Genomic DNA, 26,400 nt, shown 5'->3' with positions numbered 1-26,400 from the left:
AACCTATTTAGTTATAACTTATTTTGGAAGTGCGGTTACCTAGGTAAACCTTTGCTTCCACCTAATGCATAGCCATGTGAGATTAATATATGGGTGCCCTTATTTTACTAGAGCCATTTTTAGATTGATGATTCTATTTGTTAATGCAATTTGCAATTCAACATGAATTGTTTTTCTTTCTATTAATGAAAATCTATTGTATTTAAGAATTCAAGTAAAATTAGATTTGTAGAGCTTCTCGAACTTACTAACTTCTTTGACAGTTTATTTGGTCATTAGCTTGTTTCTTCTAGAATAGGTGTTTGATTAACTTTTTTTTTACCAAAATAGTAAATAAATTATGTACTTGAATCGATAAAGCTCTTACGGCCAAAGAATAACAAATCAATCAGGGCAACTTCTTCCTGCAGCTCTAAAGATTTCTTTCTGCACCCCATTATTTTGAAGAAGACTATTTTGCCCCTTTAAAAAATGACTTCTGGATTATTTTTTCCGAAATAATTTTTGGAACATCTTTTCCAGAACATGTTCTATGAATTCTGGATTTATCAATCCGAAAATAAAAAAAAATGTGTTCTGGAAAAGGTGTTCTGAAATGATTCTTTTTTTCTTCTGAATTTGGAAATACCCTTTGTTTATGAATCACTATTCTGGAAATACCTAAAATTGTAAAGGGTAATTTCGATATTTTTGAAGAATATAGGGGTGCAGGAAGAAAAAGGTAGAGGTGCAAGAAGAAATTTCCGTCAATCAGATACACGACCTTTGATAAAAAGGGTTTCGCTTACTGCACCCCATCATTACTAACTGCATACCTACTACTAATAGAAAAAGATTAAAATGCCTTTCCTCACTGCACTACACCATGTAGTCGTCATCATTGTTGCTGCTACTGCACCATCGCCACTACAGAAGAAGAGAGAACTCATTGCAAAAAAAAAGTTTGTTCTGGAAAACTTGTTCTAAGAACACTTATTTTAAAAAATGCATTCTGAAAAATATTATATATATTTTAGAAAGCTTATCCTGAAAATCTTGAGAATCTTATTCTGAAAAACTTGTTCGATAATGTATTTTATGTGTTTTAGAAATTCTATTCTAGGAATCACATTTCGAAAATCTTGTTTTGAAAATTCCTTAAAGCGTGTTTCAGAAAATTTCTGAAAGTGAGTAACCCTAGTCACTTTAAAGAATGATAAACCGGTCATTTTGAAATTTGTGGGGTGCATTAGCAAAAGCCTAGTATAAACATATTGCTTCCTTCCTCAGAAAACAATGGACATAGAGCATGGGTTGGGCTTGAGTTTTTGAGAAGGCTTCTTCTTCCTGCACCCCTACGTTTTTCTTCCTACACCCCCACAATTTTGTAAATTCCAAAACTGACCTTTACCAGTTAAAAAAACTAGAGTTTTTTAGGTTACCGGATTCATCAATCCGGGAGTGTACTACGAATTCATCAATCTGGAAGTGTGCTACGGATTCATCAATCTGGAAGTGATTCGTATTCTTTTTCAAATAAAGGGGTGTTTCGAAAGCAACTTGTTGATTTCCAGATTGCTGAATCCGGAAGTCTAATTTTTGTTACGGATTGATGGATCCGGAAGATTACTGGATTCACCAATTCGGAAGATTACTGGATTCACCAATCCGGAAGATTACCGGATTCACCAATCCGGAAGATTACCGGATATACCAATCCGGAATGCAAAAAAATAAATGCGGATTTCCTATTCCATAAAATTACCGAATTGCATTGTCGGAAGAAGAAAGAGTAGTGTGGATCTTATGTGTATTTTGGAATTTTTAAAAAATAATAGGGATATTTTGTCTTTTCACTACATTGTGGGGTGCAGGAAGAAAAATGTAGGGGTGCAGGAAGAAACTGCCTTTTGAGAAACTAAACTCACTACTGAAATGGGGAATTCTGTTTGGACTGTTTCTTCCTGCACCTCCATATCTTCTTCTGCCACCTCCATACACAACATGAAAATACATTTTTGTCCTTCTTGTGTCACCCCCATAGAGTAGTTTCCGGATTATGTAATTCGGAAAATCATTTGAAAAAAGACTTCCGAATTACATAATCCAAAAGTCAAATAAGACTTCCGGATAATGTAATCCGGAGAATAATCATGCATCTGAAAAATGGCTTCTGAATTATGTAATCCGGTAGCTAATTACAAATTTGAAAAATAACTTCTGGCTTATGTAATCTGGAATATTATAAAGGGGCATTTTTGGAAATTTGAAAACTTATGGAGGTGAGAGAAGAAGGTATGGAGGTGCAGGAAGAAACAGTCTTCTGTTTGCATTACCCTTTTTTTTTCAAAACCAAGATAAGAATAAAAAATGTAAAAGAAAAAGGTGTTAAAAAAGGGGCTAAAATATACACACGAAAAAGGGCAAGACAAAAGGAAGGTCCAATATAACGGACAAATTTGGCAATTTCTTTCTCCACCCCATAGTTTATTCTTGCGTTTCCATAAATATTTTTAATCCAAAAATTATCCTTCGACAAAAGATGCATAAAATTTTAGAACTACCTACAAAATATTTTCTGAAATATAAAATTAAGTTCGTAATTTTACAAAAAGAAAAGGAAGAGGAGTGTCAATAAAAAAATTAAAAAATCACAAATTGTTATTTCACATCTTTTTATGCAGGTGTGTGAAGAAAGCATGGAGGTGCAGGAAGAAATTGATACAAATTTTCAGTAAAAAAAAATAACTCTGTGGATTTTATTGAAAGAGGAGATATTAAAAAAGGTTATCACTCATAAACGTATTGAAAGAGGAGATATTAAAAAATTAATCGATGGGTTCGTATTGTGAAAGACAGAAATAAATTACAAAGTTGTATTGTCGTTCTGAGAAAATAAACAAGTGGGTTAATAAACATAAGTTTTATGAATGAAAATTGTTACTTATGATAAATGCTTAAACAAATTGTTTATATATAAGTTGTTATAAGGGATAGATGTGATCAAATTTACACTTTATTGAGAAACATTATAACCCTTAGAAGTGGAAATGACAATTAGATCATAATGACTTAAAGTTTGCCAAAGTAAAAAATTAGGACCCCATATGTATATAAGTTATTACAACAATAGGAAGTGAGAGACGAGACAAAATGACAAATCGAATGTACAATTTCATGTAACTAAAGCAATTATTATTTTTATATATTTTGCTAAAAGATAAAAATTAAACTAAGCGAAGATAATAAATTACTTTAGAATAAACAAGGATAGGAAATATTGTAAATATCAAAATGTTTATAGTCATTGGACTAATAATTGTATATATTTTGGATATTTATTTAGGAGGCAATTGAGTGAGAAAGATTGAAGCTTGAAGAGAAATCAATGAAGGTGGACGAAAATTCATTCTAAACAAAAATATCTTTGATATTAATAGTTGATATTGGTGAAAATATCAAGTAATGATGGTTGGTGTTACTAAAAATATCAATTTAAAACATGTTTGAAATTATTTTTTAGATGAAAATATGGAGGCAAAAATAGAAGAATTTGAACAATTGGATTTTTTCCCCAAATTCTGGAGAAACTCTAAGCTATGAAACTTTGACACTTCTCTTAAATGACGTGTTCGTGTCAGATACACGTATAGGACACCGACACTCGTAGGACATGTATCCGTGAAGTGTCCAATTCAAAAAACATTTGTTAGATTTTTGACAATTCTAGCATGATCTTAACAGAATTTTAAAAAGAAGAAATACATTAATTTTCTAAAAACTTAAACTTATTGTATAAATTTTTATTATGATTATAAAAATAAGAAACAAATCATTTTGAACCAGTCATGAAAAACATATTTCTACTCAAATAAAATCTGAAACATACTTGTATAGATAAATCTTTATTATCAATTTATATAATTTATAATTATTTAATATATAGATATATGTCACGGTGTCTTATATTTTAGTGATTATACGTATATGTCCGTATCTATGTAGTATGAGACTTTTATAATTATATTATGTTCCAATTTTCTTTCAATTATTACAATATGACTTTTATCCAATATCAAATGACTTCCAATAATTAACCCTTTTGCTTATAGGACGAGTTCTATAAACTTGAAGTATATATATAATTGATCCTAATATCTGAACTATGAATTAGAGTCATGCCTTCTTTAGCAGGTGAGAATGACTCTTAGAAAGCATCCAAACTTAAAATAAAATTCTTCCAAAGGAGGATGAGACCTAAAAAAGAGAGTCTTTAAAGAAGAGTAAGGAATTTGGGTTTCCCATATTTTTCTTCTTCCAAACTTAAAATAAGGGCAAACTTTTTGCTAAAGCCATAATATATCCTTTACTAAAAGAGAACGTAGAAAAAAAAAGAAAAAAAAAGGAAATGAAGTCGTTTGGATGAAAGAAAAGTATAAAAAATGAGTGAAAAATGTATAGTTTGATTTGATTGATGTGATAAAATATTTTTTTATATTAATATATTTAAAAAATGTAAAATAAGTTGATGTAAAAAATTAATTTGAAAATATAAATTAGAATTAAAAAAAATTAAATAAAAATAAAAATATATAAATTTTTAATAAATAAAAAATTATATTTGAAAATAAAATATATTAAAATAATTAATTTACAAAATATTAAATTTAAAATTAATTTATTTATTATTTTAGAATTTTTATTGTAACTATTTATTTTATTATAGTACAATATAATTATTAATAATAATTATTATATTAAAAAGTAGAATGCTTTTAACATATAATTGATTAAATAAGAAATATAAGCAAATCTTCACTATGTTGGAAAGAAAGATTTGAATGTATATTGTTGGCATGCTTATATGTTAACACCATCAATAGGAAGGGGCCAATGTGGATTCATCCGCCCGCGTAATGAATTTAGGTTGATTTATCAACTCCGTTTCACATAAGGGCAACTGACATTAGTTTTTTTTTTTAGAAATTCAATAAAAATATTTATTTTGTTACTGAAAAATTGAATATACAAATTTAATAATTATATAAAAATTAAATATAAAGAAATTCAATCAAAATATTTACTACTTTTTATATTGCTATTGAAAAATTGAATATAAAATTCAATAATTATAAAAAAAGTTGAAAATAAATTAATTATAATTGAATTAAAAATTGAATCTATGTTTGCTACTGATTTAAAACAACAAATTCAAAAACCTAATTAATTAGATTTTGAAATTAATTTGTGACAGCAGCACATGCACAACACATAACACAACTTGCTTTTTTTTGCGAGCCTGTCTGCCTTGCCCCGTTGTTGGCTCTGGTGGGTTGTGGGTTGTACAGGGCGGATTTAAGCGGGTCAACGGGTTGAATTACTGAGTCCATCCCACGCTTTTTTTTTCTAGCGAACTCCCGCATGGCTCGCCCCGCATTGCCATCCCTAAGAGTAACAAACACACACTTTACAACCTAATAAATTAATATTTTGATTATATTTAATTTAAAATATTATTATATTATTATAAATGGTTGTCAAATATATGTTTTTGCTATTTGGGTGTCAAATAAATATGTTCATATTGATTCTTGTTTTTTATGTTTTAATTACGGGTGTTTATGGATTTGATTTTTCAAAATTATATCTAAATCCAATCCAAATCCAATAAAATAGGTTGAATCTAAAATCCATATAAGTTTTAAGTGGATCAAATTGATTTGGATTTTCAATTTAATTTAAATTGAATTAAATCTAGATTAAATTCATTTTTTCAATTAGATTAAATTTGATGTGTGTATTGGTTGAACACAAACTCAACTTGACTTGGTCTGACCTAGCCTCGTCCATCTTGATCCTACATAAACCCTACTCAACCTAGACTTAATTGGACTTAGCTCAATCTTGGCCCAAGCTAACCTAATCTCGATCGAATTCGACCCGACCTGGGCCTAACACAACACAATTGATTGTGAGGTCAAACCGATCAACTTGACTTGAGAATAGGTCGACTCAGCTTGACCTGACATGTATAGGCTCAACTTTATATGGGCGTGATGTGTCAGCCAAAAATAGGTCCAACTTGATTTAGCCTAACCTGATGCAATTAACCTTGGTCCCACCTAAGCCCGCCTAGACCTAGATCTGACCCGATTCGGGTCGACCTACACTCAGTCTTACCTAAGCCTTGCCCAATTCGGTTGAACATGGTCACACCTGATGTAGGCTCAATGTCGCAGGCCAATAGGGATCCAACTTGAATTGCCATACCTCACCTCGTTTGTCTAGACTTGGGATCAAGCTGAATTTGCTAAACGAGGGTGTAGGCTAGACTTGTGCCTGGGTTGACTTCGACTAAACTCAACTTGACTTGGGCCCGAGCTGACTCGACTTGATTTAGGATTGAGTTGGATAAGCTCAAGCTTATTGTAACTCAATTCAACTTGGGCCCGAGCTTTATCGGTTCAACTTGGGCGTGAGCTACACTTGATCCTGAGCCGCCTTTGACTCAACTCAACCTAGTCTCGAGATGACTAAGCTCAACTAGAGCCCGGGCTGACTCTGACTCAACTCATCCTAGGCCCAAGCAGACTCAATTTGACTTAGGTCCAAATTAAATTGACTCGACTTGGACTTGGGTTCACTCAACTTATCTGGAGCTTGGATTGACTCAGCTCAACCTGGATCTAAGCTGGACTTGAACCCAAACTAACTCTAACTAGACTCGACCGAGGCAGACTCAAATCGACTGAGGCCGACTCGACTCGACTTGGATCTGGGGTGACTTAACTCGATGTGTATCCAAGTCGAATCAACTTGACATAGGTCCAAGCTAAATCAACTTGACCTTCTCCTGGGTCGACTCGACTTGATTTGTGCTCGAGTCTATTCGAATCGACTTAAGCCCGACCCGGTGCTACCTTACTTGAGTCTGACTCAATCTACCATTTCATAAACGATTGAGATACACATTGATTTTGGATTTTTAAAATCCAAAAATTTATCCAATCTAAATCTAGTTAAAGGGGTTGGATTTAAAATCCAAAAATAAGGATTTGAATTTGAGATAAATCCATTTAAACAGACTTAAAATAATATGAATTTGGATAATAATGAATTAGAATTTCCAATTTAGATGTTTCTTTCACCCTTAATTTTAAGTCTGTTGTTCTCTTTTGTTCCTGTCGGTTGACTCGATTGCCTTCATACTTCTAACGACGATCACACGCCCAATTCTCTCTGCCTTCGTTCGTGCTTTCTCTCGATCAAACACCCTGAACCTACAAAGACAAAGGGGCGCCCTAGAGGTCGTTTGCGTCAGAAAGTCAATACTGGGGCAAAGAAACAGAAATGTGTATCTTAGCTATCTCTGAAGAACTGTGTAAAAGACTGCGTAAAACTTGCGTACCTTGTGAGGTTTATTACTACCCTTTATATAGTCTAGGGTTTCCGCTACCCGCATTTAGGGTTTATGAGGGTATTCCTTAGCGCCACTATCACCCAATCTTAAGGCAATCTAGCGCGTAAGGCTCCCTTACTGGAGTGCAACCTCTGACGGAATGGCCACTTAGGTACCAACTTGTGCACCTAATCTCTAAGGGCATCCATCTTGGGGGTGCCCTAGTTGTTCACGTGCCATGCATGCAGCCTACCCCCTGAACGCAACCCTAATGGGCCTTAGCGCTTACAGTGGCTCTTTACTTGTGTCGCGCTTGAAGGCGTTATTCACACCACACACATGGACCCCTTGTTATCTAGGCTTCCCTCTACTAATAACTGGTGTGTTGTCTGAGATCCACCTCTCGTGGTCTAGCTCTACTGTTTGAGTCACCGATGCTCGATGTCACGTCGCCCTCACTCTGTTGCCGAGGACACATCAGCACATTCTGGTGATCGACATCTGACCACTCATCGACACCCTGGCGCATGCCGCTTGCGAGACACTGGCCCATGCCGCTTGTGGGACCTAGCTTACGTGGCCCACCATTACTAGCAGTCAACGACGTTCGAGGACTGGTCAATACACAAGCCCCCCAGTCTCGAGCTGTTAACTTCTTCAGCAAAGAGACTAAGTCATCGCCCTTGGCGACCTACGTGGCACTGTGTGACGGGACGTGAACAATGCACCGAAGTGACACTTCTCCGTACCTGTTTTAATCTTCGCACACGTGGCTAGATCAACAGCTAGGACTTATCGCCGCTTGCGCTCCTTCGTTTACGTTAACCTTTTTAAAAACGCGTGCTTCGTCACTATTCCATCACTTCTCTGAAACTCTTTTCGATCGTTTTCTCTTCTCTTCAAGCGCTCTCACCTTTCCTTCTTCGAAACCCATAACCTTCAACCTACTTCGATAAAAGGGTATGAACTTTATGCATTGATTGCTCTTATCTTACGATTCCGCCATTTATAATGTGTGATAAACTATTTTGGGGCTGTTTAAAATTTCTGCATTTAGGTTTTCTTTGTTTTTCTTCTGAGTCTCTATTTTTTCTGGGTTTCTCGAGTCGCGCCACCATCTTCTTATAAACCTTCGTTTCTTCCTTCCTTTTTCTATTTTTAGCTTTCTCCTTGAGATGGCCCGAACAAAAACCACTTCCTCCTCCCAACATCGATTACAAAGCTCTCTACTCCTGGGCCTTTCCTGAACTCCTCGTCGAGATCTCCACACTCACCTCTAGCGAGGACGTAAGGGGCGTGTATTCGGGAGGGAGAGCAATGCATTCATTTTGGTTCGTCCCTGCGGAAAGGACGAACCCGTATGCGCTGATGATCGCGCTAACGAGGGGGAACCCTTCTTCTTCCTCTATGCCACCATTTTCAAACAGATCAAACTCTGTCTACCACTCACGGGTTTCGAAAGGGCGCTAACAGCTGGGCATTCGTGAGGGCGTTTGCCATCTTGTGCAAGGCATACTCCTTCGGTGGACGTCTTTCTTCATTTCTTCGAAGCCAAGAGTCCTGGGAAAAACCTCCGGGTAAGCTTCAGTGGAGTGGCGGGGAGAGTCCTCCTAACTCTCTTCCAACAATCCAATAAGGGCTTCAAAGGGAAGTTCTTTAGGGTGTGCTGCAGCGCCCATGACCCCACCCTACTAGATGGATTCTCGCTCTACTGGCTAGGGAAGCTGAAACTCAAGAAGCATAGGACTCTCGAGGAACTAACTCCTCTTGATCGCGAATTGTGCTAGGTCCTTGCGAGCTTTGGAGTGGTGTTCAACACTGCCCAACTAATTAAGCACGAGTTTAGCTCCTCAGGGCTCAAGGGCTACATTGGTATTGGTTTCTATTCTTTCTCCATCTCATTGTGCATTTCTGTTATCAGCCTTTCATGCTTGTGCATTCTCTGGTTTTACCCCTTGTATACTGTGACTCTTATAGGATCATTTCTCATGTTTGTATTGGTGCAGGAATGGTGCTCAATGAGGAGAAAAGGAACAGACTGGCTGAGGTGATTGCCCGTCGTCAAGGGGCACTTGATGGGGCAGGTAGCTCAGCTCCCTCTTCTCCTTTTGCCGCTATCCAAGCCTTGCCAACTCCCGCCCCCCTCGAGAAGAATAAAGGGGTGGTGGCGATTGACTCCGACGAGAACACTGGGGAGGGAATCGTTTTTAAAAGGCAAAGGGTGGTCATGGCGGCGACTTCACATTCTGCCACTGATGGCCGCCCTCCTTCATTCAGGGACCATCCCCCAGCGCCTCCTCTCCTCGCGCACTCCTCGCACTCGAAGACGGTGGGGAGAGCACTCCTGAGGATGACCAAGTGCCCCTTGCACCTGAGCTTCCCGCTGTCTTCCAACACGCTCTCAAGAGCTTCCAAGAGAAAGAGGCAACGAAGGCTTTAGACGGGCATGCTAAGGGAACGCATAGACAATGGCCTCGGGGAGTTCCTTGTTCACTCAAGCGCCTTCGTGAGCCAAATAGAGGCGAGGATGGAGGAGAAACTTGCCTTGGTGGAGACAAGGATGAAAGAGGAGCTTGCCCAACAGGCCCGGGTCTTTGCCATTCGCGAAACTGCCCTGACCCAAGAGTTGAGCAGCCTTCGCCAATCGGAGAAAGATACCAAGAAACAACTTTTCAACAAGGGTCAGGAGGCTGTCCAACTGGAGTCAAAGATCCTGCCTCTGCGTACCAGCGTGATTGAGCTGGAGGAGCAAACAGAGGAGACTAAGGCCAAGATGGCCAAACTGGAGGAGAGGGCCACCAACCAAGAAGTTCAACTTGGCCGCGTAGAGGGTGAACTTGCCCAACAGGCCGAAACATTCAAGAAGATCGAGGCAGAGCTCATCGAAGACACCGCTGACGCCTATGGAGCAGAGTTCGAGGATGCCCTTGCTCAGGTTGCTTGCGTGCACCCTGAGATGGACACCTCACCCTTCATGACATCAAAACGGTTTATAGATGGGTAGCTCGCGCCCAGGATTCAACTTGCTTAATTCGCAGAACTTTGGCCTGTTGATGAACAACATATATTTACACCTTTATGTTTATGAACTTAATTGCCTTCTTGGTCTCGTTTATGAGTCTGCTTTGTCTTTATCTTGCTTTAATTTGCTTTCTTCTTCTTGATCGTTAATTTTCGTGCCTCGCACTAACCTCTGCTAACAACGCATCTGACGATCATCCATACTCTAGGTAGCGCGCTTGTCCACCACCTGCTCTACCTTACCTTTCTTTTAGCAGCTTAAGGTAGCAGTGATGTGCCCACAAACCTTTAACTGACCTCACCTCTATTACACAAAGAAGAGGGAATTCTTTATAGTCACCCTTCGAATCTGCCTTATAAGACAAGGGAGAGAGAGAGAGACCCACTGGTCGACTTTGCTCCTATTTCACTGAGTAAGGAGGTGCTTTGCTGACGCCATTGGTGAACCGTGCTGTCTTCACCTTGGCGTTCTTACTTAAGGGGAGGGTGTCTTCTACGTTATCCCGCTTCGAGTCTTTTAACCCAAGGAGAAGTTCGTCGTTAGCCTCGATCTAACCACATTGGGGTTGAGGATTGTTCAACCATTGGGCCATATTGTCTCCATCACGGTGCTCTCACTCAAGAGAGGGAGGCGTTCTCTATGAACCATCCTACCCAATCTTAAGACTTCTAGCCCAAAGAGAAACTCATAATTGACCTCGTCCTTGTTGTATGAAGTCAAGGGAGGGTTTAATTGGTGAACCGTGCTTCCCAGCCCTGGCGTTCTCTATGAACCGTCCTGCCCTCCCTTGAGACTTCTAACCCAGGCGGAAAAGTTCATAAATGACCTCGTCCTTACCCCCAACGGCCAGATAAGGATTTTAACTGGCGAACCTTACTTCTTTCCTCTAGTGTTCTCACTCAAAGGGGGAGGCGTTCTCTACGAACCATCCTGCCCACCCTCGAGACCTCTAACCCATGGGGAAGGTTGTGAACTGACCTCGTCCTTGCTGTATAAAGTCAAGGGAAGATCTTACTGGGGAACTACACCGTTCAGCCTTGGCGTTTTCACTCGAGGGGGAGGTGTTCTCTGTGAACCTACCTTTTCCGATCCCGAGACTTCTAACTCAAGCGAACAACTCGTAACTGACTTCATCTTCGCTTAAAGGCGAAGGAGGATTTTGCTGGCGAACCATATTGTTCAGCCTTGGCGTTCTCACTCGAGGGGGAGGTGTTCTCTGCAAACCTACCTTTCTCGCTCTCGAGACATCTAACCCAAGTGAATAGTTCGTAACTGCATTGTACAAAATATTTGAGAATATACTTCAATCGAAATTTATTGGGTGACCTCGTTAAAAAAACCCTTGGAAGGGAAAAAAAGTGTCCCCTAAAAAAGCTATGTACAATGCTAAAGTTCAACTGAAGTAAAACTTGATGTTGGTCACATTCCATGTACGAGGAATCGTGCCTCCCTCCAGCGTCTGAAGCCTATATGCCCCATTCCCAAGGGCATCTGTCACTCTGAAAGGACCAATCCACTTGGGAGACAACTTGTTCTCTAGCTGGTACGGGTGGGCCTTTCGTATCACCAGGTCGGGGACCTGGAACTGGCGAGGTCTCAGCTTTGAGTTGTACTTGTACTCCACCCTTCTCTTCAAGGCTTCAACTTTAATTCTTGCTTCCTCCCTTACTTCATCCAGTAGATCCAGGTTCACCTTCCTCTCTTTATTGGACTCTTCAGCCACGAAGTTCTAGAAGTGTGGCGAGTTCTCCTGGATCTCTACGTAGCATTCAATAGGTCAAGATCAAGAAAAAAGTTCAAGCAGTTAAAGGGTCAAAGCAGTTAAAGGCAAATGGATAATTTATAAATACAAAGATATTGTTCATCAACTACAAAAGTTAAGCAGGAAGGACCCTTGGCACAACTTGCCCATCTACGACACGGTTCGACGTCGCGAAGGGTGAGGTGTCCATCTCAGGATGCACGCAGACAACCTGAGCAAGGGCTGTTGATCAAGAGTGATCAAGTACTTTGAAGAATTCAAATTGTGCTTTGAAGAATCCAAATCCTATGTGCTTGATGCAATGTTGTGTTGCTGCTGTGTTTTGGGAGGGATCTGGGTAGTTTTATTTGTAATCCACTCCTTTGTTGAATCTAAAGCTAATGTGTTTTAAATCCTTTTTTAAATAAAGTGTTTTTCAAACTAAGTGAAAAATAACCTGTTGTTTTGTCGAATTAACCGTTTGTTTTACTCTTAGGAGTTTTTGAAAAGGTTGAAAACTGTTTATGTTTGATTGACTTAACTGCCAAACCAAACAATCGGTTTTTTCGTGGTTTCAACCGATTGTTTCTTTGAAAATCCTAACAGAATTCTGTTTTGGTGGTTGAATGTGCTTTAAATGATTTCCAACTAAATACGCTCCTTCAGTAAATGCTTTGACCAATCTTTGGAAAATATAAATAGTTTGTTTATGTTTACAAAAAAACAAGAAAAACAGATTTGAGTTTTTCAGTTGTGAAAGAGTTGATTCAAGATTTGAACATTCACATCAAAGCTTTGGGTTTTCTAAGAGAGTGGAATAGGATTGCATTTGTATTGATTTCAGATTATTCTGTAAACAAGTGTAATCTCTTCTCAACCTTCTGTATTTCTGGTGTTGTGTTGCCAAGGAGTGTTGTGTACTCTTGAGGTGGTTAAGATCAATACTCTTGGTGTGTGCATTGCCAAAGTGAGTGTGTTTCTTGAAGAGTTCAAGGTCACTGCTTTGGTGGATTGTGTGTTGTAATATGGTTTGATTACTTAGTGGATTACCTAGTGGTTACTGATGTAGCTCTTGGTTTAAGAGTGAACCAGTATAAACTGTTGGTGTATCTTTGATGGAGATCAAGAAGAAGAAGAGAATGAGGTTGAAGTTGAAGATGCTCAAAGACATATTAGCTCATCATCCTTTTTACCTCAAAGGATTACAAGGAGCAAAACTAAAGAGTTAGGAAGTAAACTTCAAATGTTTTCTCTTTTTGTAGTTTCTTTTGTATAAAATTTAAAATACATAGAGTAGTGTTTAGGAAGGTGCTAAAGAGGGAAACCTAAGACACCTCTTGTGTAAAACATGTATAGGCGTTAGCTTTAGGAAAAGTCTAGAAGGTGCCCCTTCACTCTTCATTTTAGGTGCTAGAAGTGGAAGAGTTATAGGCTACCTTGGAAAGCTTCTCTTGTAAGCTTCTTTGTATTTGATGACCGGTCCTTGCCCCTATAAAAGGAGGGCTTGAGTCTTTGAAATAATAGAATTGATATTTTGAGTAAAGAACCTCTCCCAAATTGGTGAGTGAATTGAGAGAGACTTCTGTCTTCTTCTCTTCTAGTCTTATCTTGAGTTCATTCTTGGACTCTCAAGTGGCGACTACTACACTCATCTTGAAGCCTTTCATCCTTCAAGTGGCGTGCACATCTCCAAGAGCTAAAACCACATAAGTTTCCTAGTTCTTTTCATCTTCTTCATCCATTTCCATTCCAAAACAAACTCTAAAACAAGTCTTTGATGTTTCTAGTCATTTCAATCGGTAGAACTTGCTTATTTTGTGTTTTTGTTCGGTAGTTTCTTCTAGCTTGCTGTTCTTGTGGTTTTGGTTGAGTTTCCTTGTGTTTTAATGGTTTCATTTGTGTTTCCTTGTGTTTTAATCGGTTCATTTGCATTCTATCTTGTTTTAATCAGTTCATATGCCATATTATGGGTTTCTATGTGAGTTTGGCTTGGTTACTTGTGTTTTGTTGAGTTCTTGAATGTTAAGAACATTGATCCAATTCTTAGAAAGTGCCTAATCTTATTCCAACTCTTGTTGAATCCATAACATGTCCATATTATATCCATATCATGTTCTTGGAATCACATCATGTGGTATCATGTGTCTTAGGTTTGTTCTTATGTGTGTTTGAGTTGTTTTGACACTTTTAATTCAAGAACTTTAAATTCTTGTTGTTACTTTTCTGTTTTAGGTTTATTTTTTAGTACTTCTTGCTGTTTTCTTGATTCTTATTACATTGTGTTTGTGTCATTTTGATTTTTGAATCTCTATATGTTTTGTCAAAGTCATGTTTCTCCAAAAAATGTTATCACTTTTATGTAGTCCTTTTGTTGATAATTTTGGTTTCTTGATTTTGTGTTGAGTACAGTTTTATGTATTTGATTTCTTGATCCTTTGGTGCCTTTTCTTTTTAGTTTTGAGTTCATACTTGTGTAATAGACCTATACAAATTCTTAAACATTACTTCTATTATCTCTTTAGAAGTTCTTAATTCTGTTTTTCATTCCAGTTAGGTTTCCTCTGTTTTCTTGCAAACATGCTGACTGTTTCAATTTATTGCAATTTCTTTGTTTACTGGAAATTTCTGAAATTCTGGATTTGAGTTCTTCAAAGTGTTATAAAAAATTAGAAAAAAGAAGTACATCAAAATTCCAAGTACAAAAAAAATGATAAATGAAATACGTCCAGTGTGTAATTCTGGCGAAAAAATACGGTAATCTGGCAGTGATTTTGCAAAATTTATCACAACTAATTGGCTTACTTTTTTTGTGTAATTCCAGTGCCATTGTTGAGATAAGTTCTTGAACTTTCTGTGGTTTAAATTTCATAATCCAGTTTGCATAATACAATTCCAGATAAATCTTTAAAGTCACGCACAGTTTATAAAAAATATTTTCCAGTAGCTCTGTTTTTGTTTTCTTCATCTATTCTAGTGCCTTTCTTTAGGTTTCTTTTGTGTGTCATCCTTTATTTGAGTACCTTATTTTTATTGCTTGTCTTTTCTTCACTATTCTTTGAGTTTGTCATTTATCTTGTTTTCCTTTTGCTATAACCTTTCTTGTTTACACCTTTTCTTGCTTGTCTTTCATTGTTCTTTAAGTTTTGTGGTGTATCGGCTTTGAGAAAGAGTGCTTTTGCTTTGACATATTTCATTTGAGAGTTACAAGACCTCAAGAGCAGATTGGTTGAGGGAAGTTTTCTTTCTTGGAATGACTTGAATGACTTTTAATTTTCAGTACATCACTATAATTGTTCCACTTGCTAACCTTGTTTTTCTTAATATTGTTGCTATTGTGTTTGCTGTTTTCTTTGTCCAATGGATACATATTCAAGTACTGAATCTTCCAAGCCACATTCTACTCATAAAGCCTATGTTCTTAATGAGTTAAAAGAGGCAAAACGAGCCCTTGCTCTCAAAGATGATGCTATGCAAAAGATGGAAGAGAGATTATCAATCAAAGATGATGCTATGCAAAAGTTGGAAGAAAGATTGGCAAAAGTTGAATTGAAGCAAGAAAAGTCTACACATTCCATTCATGGAAGACATCATTCTCCTAGACATTCTTCCAAAGGTTCTTCCAATGCTCACGTCCATGGAGACGAACATAGAAGAAGGAGGCATCACCATCATTCTCATGGAGAAAGCCATCACCGTGAACAAAGACATCACCAAGAAGCAAAGCCTCAATGTCCTTTTGTAAAAGTACCTAGCTTTAGTGGTGATAGTGATCCTAATGTGTATTTAGATTGGAAGGTTAAATGTGAACAAATTTTCCTAGCCTATGAGGTCAATGATGACCAAAAGGTGAAAATAGCCTCCTTAGAATTCATAGATTATGCTATGCAATGGTGGCATAGACTTGTAATGGACATTATATACAACAAGAGACCTCCCGTGGTTTCTTGGAACGATTTGAAAGAGTGTATGCGCCTTAGATTTGTGCCACCACACTTTAGGAAAAACCTAATGTTGAAGCTCCAACGGTTTCAACAAGGCACGCTAAGTGTCGATGCTTACTTTAAGGAGTTAGAAACACTTTTACTTAAGGTAGACATGGAAGAGAGTGAGGAAGCTAAGATAGCTAGGTTTGTGAGTGGTCTAAGAAGGGATATTCAAAATGTTGTTGAACTTCAAGAGTATTCATCTTTGGGATCTTTGGTTCACCTTGCAATGAAGGTTGAATCCTAACTTGCAAAGAAAAATGCTTTCAAAAACTCTCCCAATGATGGTTACTACAACAACTCTTGGAAAAATAAAAAAGCTTTTTCAAAACTTCCTTCTAAAGATTCTTCTTTCAAACCTAAGGAGTCTAAGCCTTCTACTTCTACTCCTAAATCACCAATCAAATTGTCTAGTAAGAAATGCTTTAAATGTTTGGGATATGGTCACATTGCTTCTAATTGTCCTTCTAAAAGGAATATGTATGTGCATAATGACATTGTAGTTAGTGAGCATGATTCCGATTCATCTAGGCATTCTTCACCTTCTAGGCCATCAAGTGAGCATGAGAGTGAAAGTCCACTTGAAGGAGATTTGTTGGTTGTGAGACGTCTTCTCGGTCAAGTTTTACAACCCTTTGATGAAAGTCAAAGAGAAAATATTGTTAGAATATATGGCTTTAAACTAGAGGGGGGTGAATTGTTTAAAGAGGGTTTTTGTAAACTTTTAAGCCTAGAATGAAAATACTTCAAGAAAACCTTGATTAAGAAATCAGTTTTTCAAAACATAAAGCAAAAGGCACAATACTAGTAAAAACAATCGGTTGTTTTAACGAAACAATCGATTGTTTATACCAGTTAACAAATATCAAAACTGAATTTAAAGAGTTAGGGATAGAGAGATTGCACACAAAAATTTATATTGGTTCACTCCAAATCCAGAGCTACATCCAATCTTCTTAGAAACCCTGAGGAAATCCACTAAGCAATCACAACTTGATCACTTACACAACAACCAAGAGAATGACCTTGAACACCTCAAGAAACACACTCTTCTTGGCCAACACACCAACACCAAGATTGCTGATCTTGATCCCCTCAAGAACACACAGCCAATCTCAGCAAACACAGAAATGAAACTTGTTTCACAGAGTACAAGGATTACACTTGTTACAGAAGATAATCTGAAATCAATACAAGCAGAATCCTATTCCACAAACTTTGATCAATCACAAACTTTTAGCAATCTCAGCTCTTTGAAAAACTCAAAAACTTCTTTTCTTAAAATCAAATTCAGATTGTTACTCTATATTGTTTCTCTGAATTTATTCAAAGATATAGTTTGTTATCAAATCTTAACAAACTCTTAAATTGCATTAAAAGATTGGTCAAAACATTTATTGATTGGAGCGTAAGCAGTTAAATCATTTAAAGCTCAGTCAAAGATAAAACAGTTTTTCTGTTATGGTCCCAAAACAAACAATCGATTGTTTCTTCGAATCAATCAGTTGTTTTGGTTCTTAACAGTTCAACCATTTCAAAAAAAGTTTTCAATTTTTTTCTCAAAACATCTAAGTATAAACAATCGGTTGTTTCGACAAAACAATCGGTTGTTTTAACTTAGTTTGAAAACATTTTACTTTCACAAAGATTGAGATGCTTTTGCTTTAGATTCGATCAAATGGTGGATTACAATACTCAAACTACCCCAGAACTATACTAAACCAGCACAACAACACCAAGCACAACCAAGGCTTCAACATCCTTCAAAGGGTTTGGATTCTTCAAAGCTTGAACACCACTTGGTTCAACAAATATTTTTCATACTAGATGTCTCATTCAAAACAACATTTGTTCTTTGATAGTGGATGGGGGTAGTTGTGCCAATGTGGCTAGTACAAGAGTAGTAGATAAGCTTGTATTGTCTACTATCTCTTATACAAAGCCCTACAAGTTACAATGGTTAAGTGAGGTAGGCGAGATCATTGTTAACAAACAAGTCCTCATAAATTTCTCTATTGGTAAATACAAAGATGAGGTCTTGTGTGATGTTGTGCCAATGGAAGCTACACATGTTCTTTTGGGGAGGCCATGGTAATTTGATAGAAAAGTTTTTCTAGATGGCTTTACCAATAAACTTTCTTTTGACTTTCATGGACACAAGGTCATATTAAAATCTCTCTCTCTAAGAGAAGTCCACGAGGACCAAATTCTTATGAAGAAGAAAAGGGAGAGTGAAAAAACAAAGAGTTCTAAGAAGGCCCTTCTTATCTCTAGCCATGAGGTCAACAAGGTAATAGTTTCTTACAATCCTCTCTTTTTAGCTATTCTTAGACCTCTTGAGTTAGAAAAACTTGAGGATAGTCCACATTGTTTGGATAATTTGGTAGAGGAATTTCATGATGTGTTTCAAGATCCTCCTAAAGGACTTCCACCTTTAAGAGGGATTGAACACCGAATTGATTTAATTTCGGGATCTTTTTTACCAAATCGTGTCGCATATAGGACCAACCCAAGTGAAACTAGAGAAATTCGCCAACAAGTAGAAGAGTTAATTGCCAAAGGGTGGGTTCAAGATAGTATGAGCCCTTGTGCCATGCCTATCATACTTGTCCCTAAAAAGGATGGGTCATGGAGGATGTGTTCCGATTGTAGGGCCATAAAAAACATTACAATCAAATATAGGCATCCTATCCCTAGACTAGATGATTTGTTGGATGAATTACATGGTTCAAAATTTTTTACCAAAATTGATCTTAAAAGTGGGTATAATCAAATTCGTATTAAACCGGGAGATGAATGGAAAACTGCTTTTAAGACCAACTTTGGCTTGTATGAGTGGTTAGTTATGCCATTTGGTTTAACTAATGCACAAAGTACATTCATGCGTCTCATGCATCATGTTTTAAGACCTTTCATTGGCAAGTTTGTGGTTGTTTATTTTGATGATATCCTCATTTATAGCTTGTCTTTGGGTGACCATAAAATGCATGTTAGACAAGTGTTAGAAACCCTTAGGAAGGAACATTTGTATGCTAACCTTGCTAAATGTATGTTTGCACTTGATCATATAGAATTCCTAGGGTTTGTTGTAAGTGTTAAAGGGGTGCATGTAGATCAATCAAAGGTTGTAGCAATTCAACATTGGCCAACACCCACCAATGTGAATGATGTACGAAGCTTTCATGGCCTTGCTTCTTTTTATAGAAGGTTTGTGAAAGAATTTGGTACAATTGTCGCACCTCTCAATGATATAGTAAAAAAGGATGTGGTTTTTAAATGGGGAGAAGAGCAACAAAAGGCTTTTGATATTTTGAAAGAAAAATTAACTAATGCTCCCATTTTAGCCCTTCCTAATTTTACTAAAACATTTGAGATAGAATGTGACTCTTTGAATATAGGCATTGGGGATGTTCTCCTTCAAGAGGGCCACCCCATAGCTTATTTTAGAGAGAAATTGAAAGGTAGTCATCTCAATTATTCCACTTATGATAAAGAATTATATGCACTTGTTAGAGCTTTGTATACTTGGCAACATTATCTTTTTCCTAAAGAATTTGTGATTCATAGTGATCATGAATCTCTTAAATATTTGAAAAGTCAAAACAAGCTCAATAAGAGGCATGCTAAGTGGGTGGAAATCCTTGAGCATTTCCTTATGTGATCAAGCATAAGCAAGGCAAAATTAATATTGTGGCCGATGCACTTTCTAGATACCTTGCTAAATCTTTTAGGTTCCCAATATCTTGGGTTTGATCACATCAAGGAACTTTATCATGATGACCTTGATTTTTCTCTTATCTATCAAGAGTGTGCTAAGGGTGGACACACAGATTTTTTTATACAAGATGAATTTCTTTTTAAAGGTAAAAGACTTTGTGTGCCCCAAAGCTCTATTAGACAATCTCTTGTTAGAGAAGCATATGAGGGTGGATTGATGGGACATTTTGCGGTAGCCAAGACTTTAGATGTTTTACATATGCATTTCTTTTGGCCTCATATGCAAAAATCCGTTCATAACTTGTGTGATAAATGTATTGCATGTCGTAAGGCTAAATCTAGAGTGCAACCCCATGGTTTATATACCCCTCTTTCTATCCCTACAATGCCTTGGGTTGATATTTCTATGGATTTCATCTTAGGATTACCCAAGACATCAAAGGGTAAGGATTCCATCTTTGTGGTAGTGGATCGTTTTTAAAAAATGGCACATTTTATTCCTTGCCACAAAGTGGATGATGCATGTCATATTGCAAATCTCTTCTTCAAGGAAGTTGTTCGTTTACATGGACTTCCCAGAAGTATAGTATCCGATAGGGATTTCAAGTTCTTGAGTCACTTTTGGAAGACCTTGTGGGGGAAACTTGATACTAAACTTTTATTTTCTACTACTTGCCACCCCCAAACCGATGGTCAAACTGAAGTGGTCAATCGAACTTTGGGACAAATGTTGCGATGCTTTATTTCCGGGAATCCAAGGGTTTGGGAGAATTTACTACCACATGTTGATTTTGCTTATAATCGAGTAGTAAATTCTACCACATCCCATTCTCCTTTTGAGGTTGTGTATGGATTCAACCCCCTCACACCTCTTGATCTTCTTCCTATTCCTATACTTGATGATGTATTATGCAAGGATGGTTTTGAAAAAGCTTCTTATATAAAAGATTTGCATAATGACATCAAGTTACGAATTGAGAAGAAAGTTGGCAAGTATGATGAACATGCCAACAAAAGGAGAAAATCATTATTGTTTGATGTTGGTGATTGGGTTTGGCTTCACTTGAGAAAGGATCGCTTTCCTAATCAAAGGAAGTCCAAACTTATGCCTCGTGGAGATGGACCATTTCAAGTCCCAAAGAGGATTAATGATAATGCTTATGAGTTAGATATGCTTGATACGTTTCTTGGTAGTCATACCTTTAATATCAGTGATCTAACTCCTTTTTCTGTAGGTCTTCAGAATTCGTGGTCGAATTCTCTCCAACTCGGGGAGTATGATGGAGATCAAGAAGAAGAAGAGAATGAGGTTGAAGTTGAAGATGCTCAAAGACATATTAGATCATCATCCTTTTTACCTCAAAGGATTACAAGGAGCAAAACTAAAGAGTTAGGAAGTAGACTTCAAATGTTTTCTCTTTTTGTAGTTTCTTTTGTATAAAATTTAAAATACATAGAGTAGTGTTTAGGAAGGTGCTAAAGAGGGAAACCTAAGACACCTCTTGTGTAAAGCATCTATAGGCGTTAACTTTAGGAAAAGTCTAGAAGGTGCCCCTTCACTTTCCATTTTAGGCGCTAGAAGTGGAAGAGTTATAGGCTACCTTGGAAAGCTTCTCTTGTAAGCTTCTTTCGTATTTGGTGATTGGACCTTCCCCCTATAAAAGGAGGGCTTGAGTCTTTGAAATAATAGAATTGATATTTAGAGTAAAGAACCTCTCCCAAATTGGTGAGTGAATTGAGAGAGACTTGTGTCTTCTTCTCTTCTAGTCTTATCTTGAGTGCATTCTTGGACTCTCAAGTGGCGGCAACTACACTCATTTTGAAGCCTTTCATCCTTCAAGTGGCGTGCACATCTCCAAGAGCTACAACCACATAAATTTCCTAGTTCTTTCCATCTTCTTCATCCATTTCCATTCCAAAACAAACTCTAAAACAAGTCTTTGATGTTTCTAGTCATTTCAATCGGTAGAACTTCCTTATTTTGTGTTTTTGTTCAGTAGTTTCTTCTAGCTTATTGTTCTTGTGGTTTTGGTTGAGTTTCCTTGTGTTTTAATCGGTTCATTTGCATTCTATCTTGTTTAATCGGTTCATATGCCATATTATATATGGGTTTCTATGTGAGTTTGGCTTGGTTACTTGTGTTTTGTTGAGTTCTTGAATGTTAAGAACATTGATCCAATTCTGCCTAATTTGTTGAATCCATAACATGTCCATATTATATCCATATCATGTTCTTGGAATCACATCAATCTTTCTCTTACCCTTAAATTCATTTAAATTCTGTTTTTACTTTTACTGGTAGAAACAACTGATTGTTTCACAGAAACAACCTATTATTTTTATGCTATTTTGCTGTTTTATTGCTCTTGTTCTTGGCTAACCTGCTTTCTGTTCTGGATTCATACAAAATTTTTTGTTAAACTTTAAAAAGATTTCAAAAACCTCACTTAAACAATTCACCCCCCTCTCGTTTAAGACCATATATTCTAATAAGGGCGTCCTCGAACCCTGCCGCATAGGCGTCGGCAATGTCTTCGATAAGTTCTGCCTTGGTTTTCTTGAAGGCTTCAGCTTGCTGGGTAAGTTCACCCTACACCCGGCCAAGCTGCACCTCTTGATTGGTGGCCCTCTCCTCAAGTTTGGCCATCTTGGCCTTGGTCGCTTCTACCTCCTCTTCCAGTTCCACCACCCTGGTGCGCAAAGGCAAGACTCTTGACTCAAGATCGGTATACTTTTGACCCTTGTCGAAGAGCCGTTTCTTGATGTCCTTTTCAGACTGGCGGAGACTGCTCAACTCTTGCAATAACGCAGTTTCACGAGCGGCGAAGACCCTAGCCTGTAGGGCCAGCTCGTCCTTCTTCTTCTCCTCCGCCAAGGCCAAGTCTTCCTTTGCCTTCGCCTCCACCCGAGCCAGTTGCTCCTTAGTTCTCGCCTCAACCTTGCTCGTGAGGGCGCTGGAGTGGACAAGGAATTCACCTAGACCGCGACCCATGTGCACCCTGTTCATCTCCTCGTCCAAGTCCTTCGCTGCTTTTCTTTCTTCGAAACTTTTCAGGGTACGCTGAAGGACAACTTGCAGCTTGGGGGTGGGTGGAATTTGCTCATTTCTAGGGGCACTCTCACCATCGCCTTCGAGCGCAAGGAGGCCGTGGGGGGAAGAAGCGCTTGGTGGATGATCCCTAAATGATGCAGGGCGGCCGATGGTGGTGGAGTGGGAGGTCGTCACCACAACCACCCTTCGTTTCTTGAAGACAGGCCCTTCCGCAGAGTCGTCGTCCCCAGAGTCAATCTCCACGACCCCTTTGTCCTTCTCAAGGGGGGCTGGAGCAGGCGAGGCCCGGACAACGGCGAGGGGGACTGCAGCAACGGGAGCAGAAGGGGCTGGGGTAGGCCCGACGTAGGCAGAGTCGATGGGAGCGGAAGGAGCTGAGGCACCCGCGACACCAGTCGCCCCTTGGCGGCGGGCAAGGGCATCAACTAGCCTAGCCCTCTTCTTTTCGTTAAGTACCATGCCTACACCAAGATAAGAAGACATGAGAAGATAGTAGTATGGTCATCAGAGTACAAGAGGTCAGTAAATGCAAAAGTATGAAGAAGCAGAACACACAAGCATAATAGAATGATAACATGCACACACAGTGAAGTGAAGAAGGAAGTAGAGACGAACCGATGTAGCTCTTGAGGCTTGAAGGGCTGAACTCATGTTTGATCAGTTGGGCAGTGTTGAACACTGCCCCTAGACTTGCAAGAACATGGCACACTTCACGATCAGGAGGGGCCCGTTCCTCGAGAGTTTTTGGGCTTCTTAAGCTTCAGTTCCCTCACCCAGTAAAGGGGGAACCGGTCCAGAAGGGTGGGGTCGTGGGCGGTGCAGCACACCCTAAAGAACTTCCCTTTGAAGCCCTTATAGGATTGCTGAAAGAGGGTGAGAAGGACTTTCCCCGCCATGTCGCTAAAGCTCACCCAGCAGAGGCCCAAGGGTACAAGGCTCTGTAATCTACGTTGGGTGGAGGGTTGGAAGTGGTTTTTGTTCGAGCCATCTCGAAGAAAGCTAAAAAAGCAAGAAAAGAAAAGAAGAAAATGAAGGTTTAGAAGAAGGCGATGACGTAACTTAGTAAAACCAGAGAAAACCTAAAATGCAGAAATTTAAACAGTCTCAGACAGTTATCAAGCAGCGAAATCAAAAGACAAGGGCGATGATGCATAAAGGTCTTACCTTTTGATTGAAGAGGAGTGAAAGTTCTGGTTTTTGCAGAAAGGAAGAAAGGGCCACTAGCGCAGAAATGCTAATCAAATGCGGCTATTTTACATTTACAAATGTGGCTATAGAGCCGCATTTGATCAGCACGCATTCGTAAATCAGAGAGATATAAATGCGGCTATAGAGCCGCATTTGTAAATGCGATTTACGAATGCGGTTATTTCAAATAGCCGCATTTGTATATTCTTCTGAATGAGCAGAGGGTTTTAGGGGTTTAAGATTTACGAATGCAGCTCTGGTAATAGCCGCATTCGTAAATCAAATTTACAAATGCGGCTTTTATCAAAGCCGCATTTGTAAATCTTGTTTTTTGATTTACAAATGTGGCTTTGGTAAATAACCGCATTTGTAAATAGTGTTTTTTTTAAAGTGCAATTTGTATTGTCCCTAAACCATATAAATTAACCTGTATAATGATCAAACCCAGCCAGACAAATACAGAAATATAGAGATAAATTGAGAGAATCAAAATGTACATTTACAAGTAATCAAATTACATAATAAAACCTACACTATTGGTTAACTATGCTAGAGTTATAAAAATTTATGAAATATGTGGACCAAGAATCTCTGACATATGAAATGCCTTCCGAATTCATTGGTGTTTCTTCCATGAATAACTGCATTGCAAAATATAGTTGACATAAATTAGTGTTTAGATATATATATATATTCAAGAATTATATATATATATATGTTCAAGAATTATAAAAATGATTTAACATATTATGTTATTACCTCTTTCCAACTAGTTTTAACACCTAGTCTTATAATAGTAATCATCCATTGCATAATGTAATAGCCACACTCATAGCTTCCTGGTTGTTTATTACACTATAATTCAATAAAAAGTAATATGTTAGTATATTGATAAACAATGATAATAGAGAAAGAAAAAAAATTACAAACCTTTATTCTTATGTAGTTCAAATTATTTGAACTGGATCGACCTTTTAGGATGTTATATCCACGCCATGAACTGGTTAATACAAAAAACCTCGTTAGTAGATGGTTAATTAGTAACATATACAAAGTTAAGCTTATAATGTACTTACGTATCAATGATATCCTTAAATTTTGTGGGATTCTTCTTGTGTAGGGAATAGAACCATACAACAGTCTTATCAACCATTGATAAGACAAGTAACTGTCAATGATGCCTATATCATCCATGAAAAGAGTTAGTCAATATTTAAAACATGAAATAGTAATAATTGATGACATATAATTAAACTTACTCATTAATATAAGGGCATAAATAAATTTGTTTTCCCTCTTTTTCCAGGGTGTTCGTGATGTATGCTTGAGTCTCAGATGACCTTGGTCCAACGGGATTAGTATATGCAGGATCTAAGAATCCATACATATTTTCCTTCCCCTCAGTGATACAGACTCTATGCAAAAACCTACAAGTTTTTAGTTAAAGCATAATCAATAATAATTTAACATAAAGTAAATTGAATAATAGGTAAAGATACTTACATCATAAAAAATTGAATTATACTTATATTGAGCTCCTGATTCCCAGATATAAATTCTAATAAATCTGTGTTGTACATAGTGGCAGTTCAGTGTTTATTTGAAAAAATGTATCATCCCACGGAACTGGAAAAGGTTTATTACCAATCTAACTAGCAATGAGACCTAATGAAGCTATAGGATTGTCAATTGGAACCTCACGCTTCTTCTCCGGACTTGGTGCCCGAAAAGGTTTCTACAAGATAAAGAACATTTGTATTAAATTATATGTAATATATAAATATAAATAAAAAATAATATAATGAAATGAAATTATTACATGAGGTTCGGGCATAAATCGAAGGAGGTCTCTGGGCCAAGCAACGAATGTCTGAAATGCATCGGCCATAGTGGTTACCTCATCTGAAGGTAGTGGAACACGAGCATCAGGAAATCGTACTTTTTCAACTGTTACCTTCACCAAGGGGAGAGAGGAACGTTATGTAAGGTGGTGGCGTCTTGATAGACTTTTCCAAGGGCCGCCACCCAAGGAAGTTTGCCGCCCACTACCAGTAGCTCACAATCCTTCGTCTGCCCATTGATATCATCCCCTGATGTTGGAGGAGCCGCACAACTCCCCTTTGTGCTCTTGGGAGTGGGACTAACAAGGGGTTCAATCGGCTCAGCACAAAGTTGTTGCGATAGAAACTCTTGTCGCATTCGATCATTCTCCTTTTTCATCTCTAGCCACATCAAATCAGTCTCCTTTCTCATCTCCTCCATTAATTCTTCACGTATCTTAGTCTTCAATTGAGTTTCGTTCTCTTTGGAGGAGGAGGA

The 26,400-nt window shown here is 37.9% G+C and overlaps 1 protein-coding gene across 1 annotated transcript; it reads left to right on the top strand.

The window, feature by feature from the left end:
• The first annotated feature begins 9,824 nt into the window (after window positions 1-9,824).
• On the top strand, window positions 9,825-10,382 carry LOC137834711 (uncharacterized). Its single transcript, XM_068642862.1, has one exon. It carries the CDS (start codon window positions 9,825-9,827, stop codon window positions 10,380-10,382), a length of 558 nt encoding a protein of 185 aa, XP_068498963.1.
• The last annotated feature ends 16,018 nt before the right edge of the window (window positions 10,383-26,400 follow it).

The sequence above is a fragment of the Phaseolus vulgaris genome, chromosome 11, assembly GCF_000499845.2.
Source record: "Phaseolus vulgaris cultivar G19833 chromosome 11, P. vulgaris v2.0, whole genome shotgun sequence".
NCBI classification, from domain to species: domain Eukaryota; kingdom Viridiplantae; phylum Streptophyta; class Magnoliopsida; order Fabales; family Fabaceae; genus Phaseolus; species Phaseolus vulgaris.
Note: the sequence above shows the minus strand (reverse complement) of the source record. Positions and strands in the feature narration are given on the sequence as shown.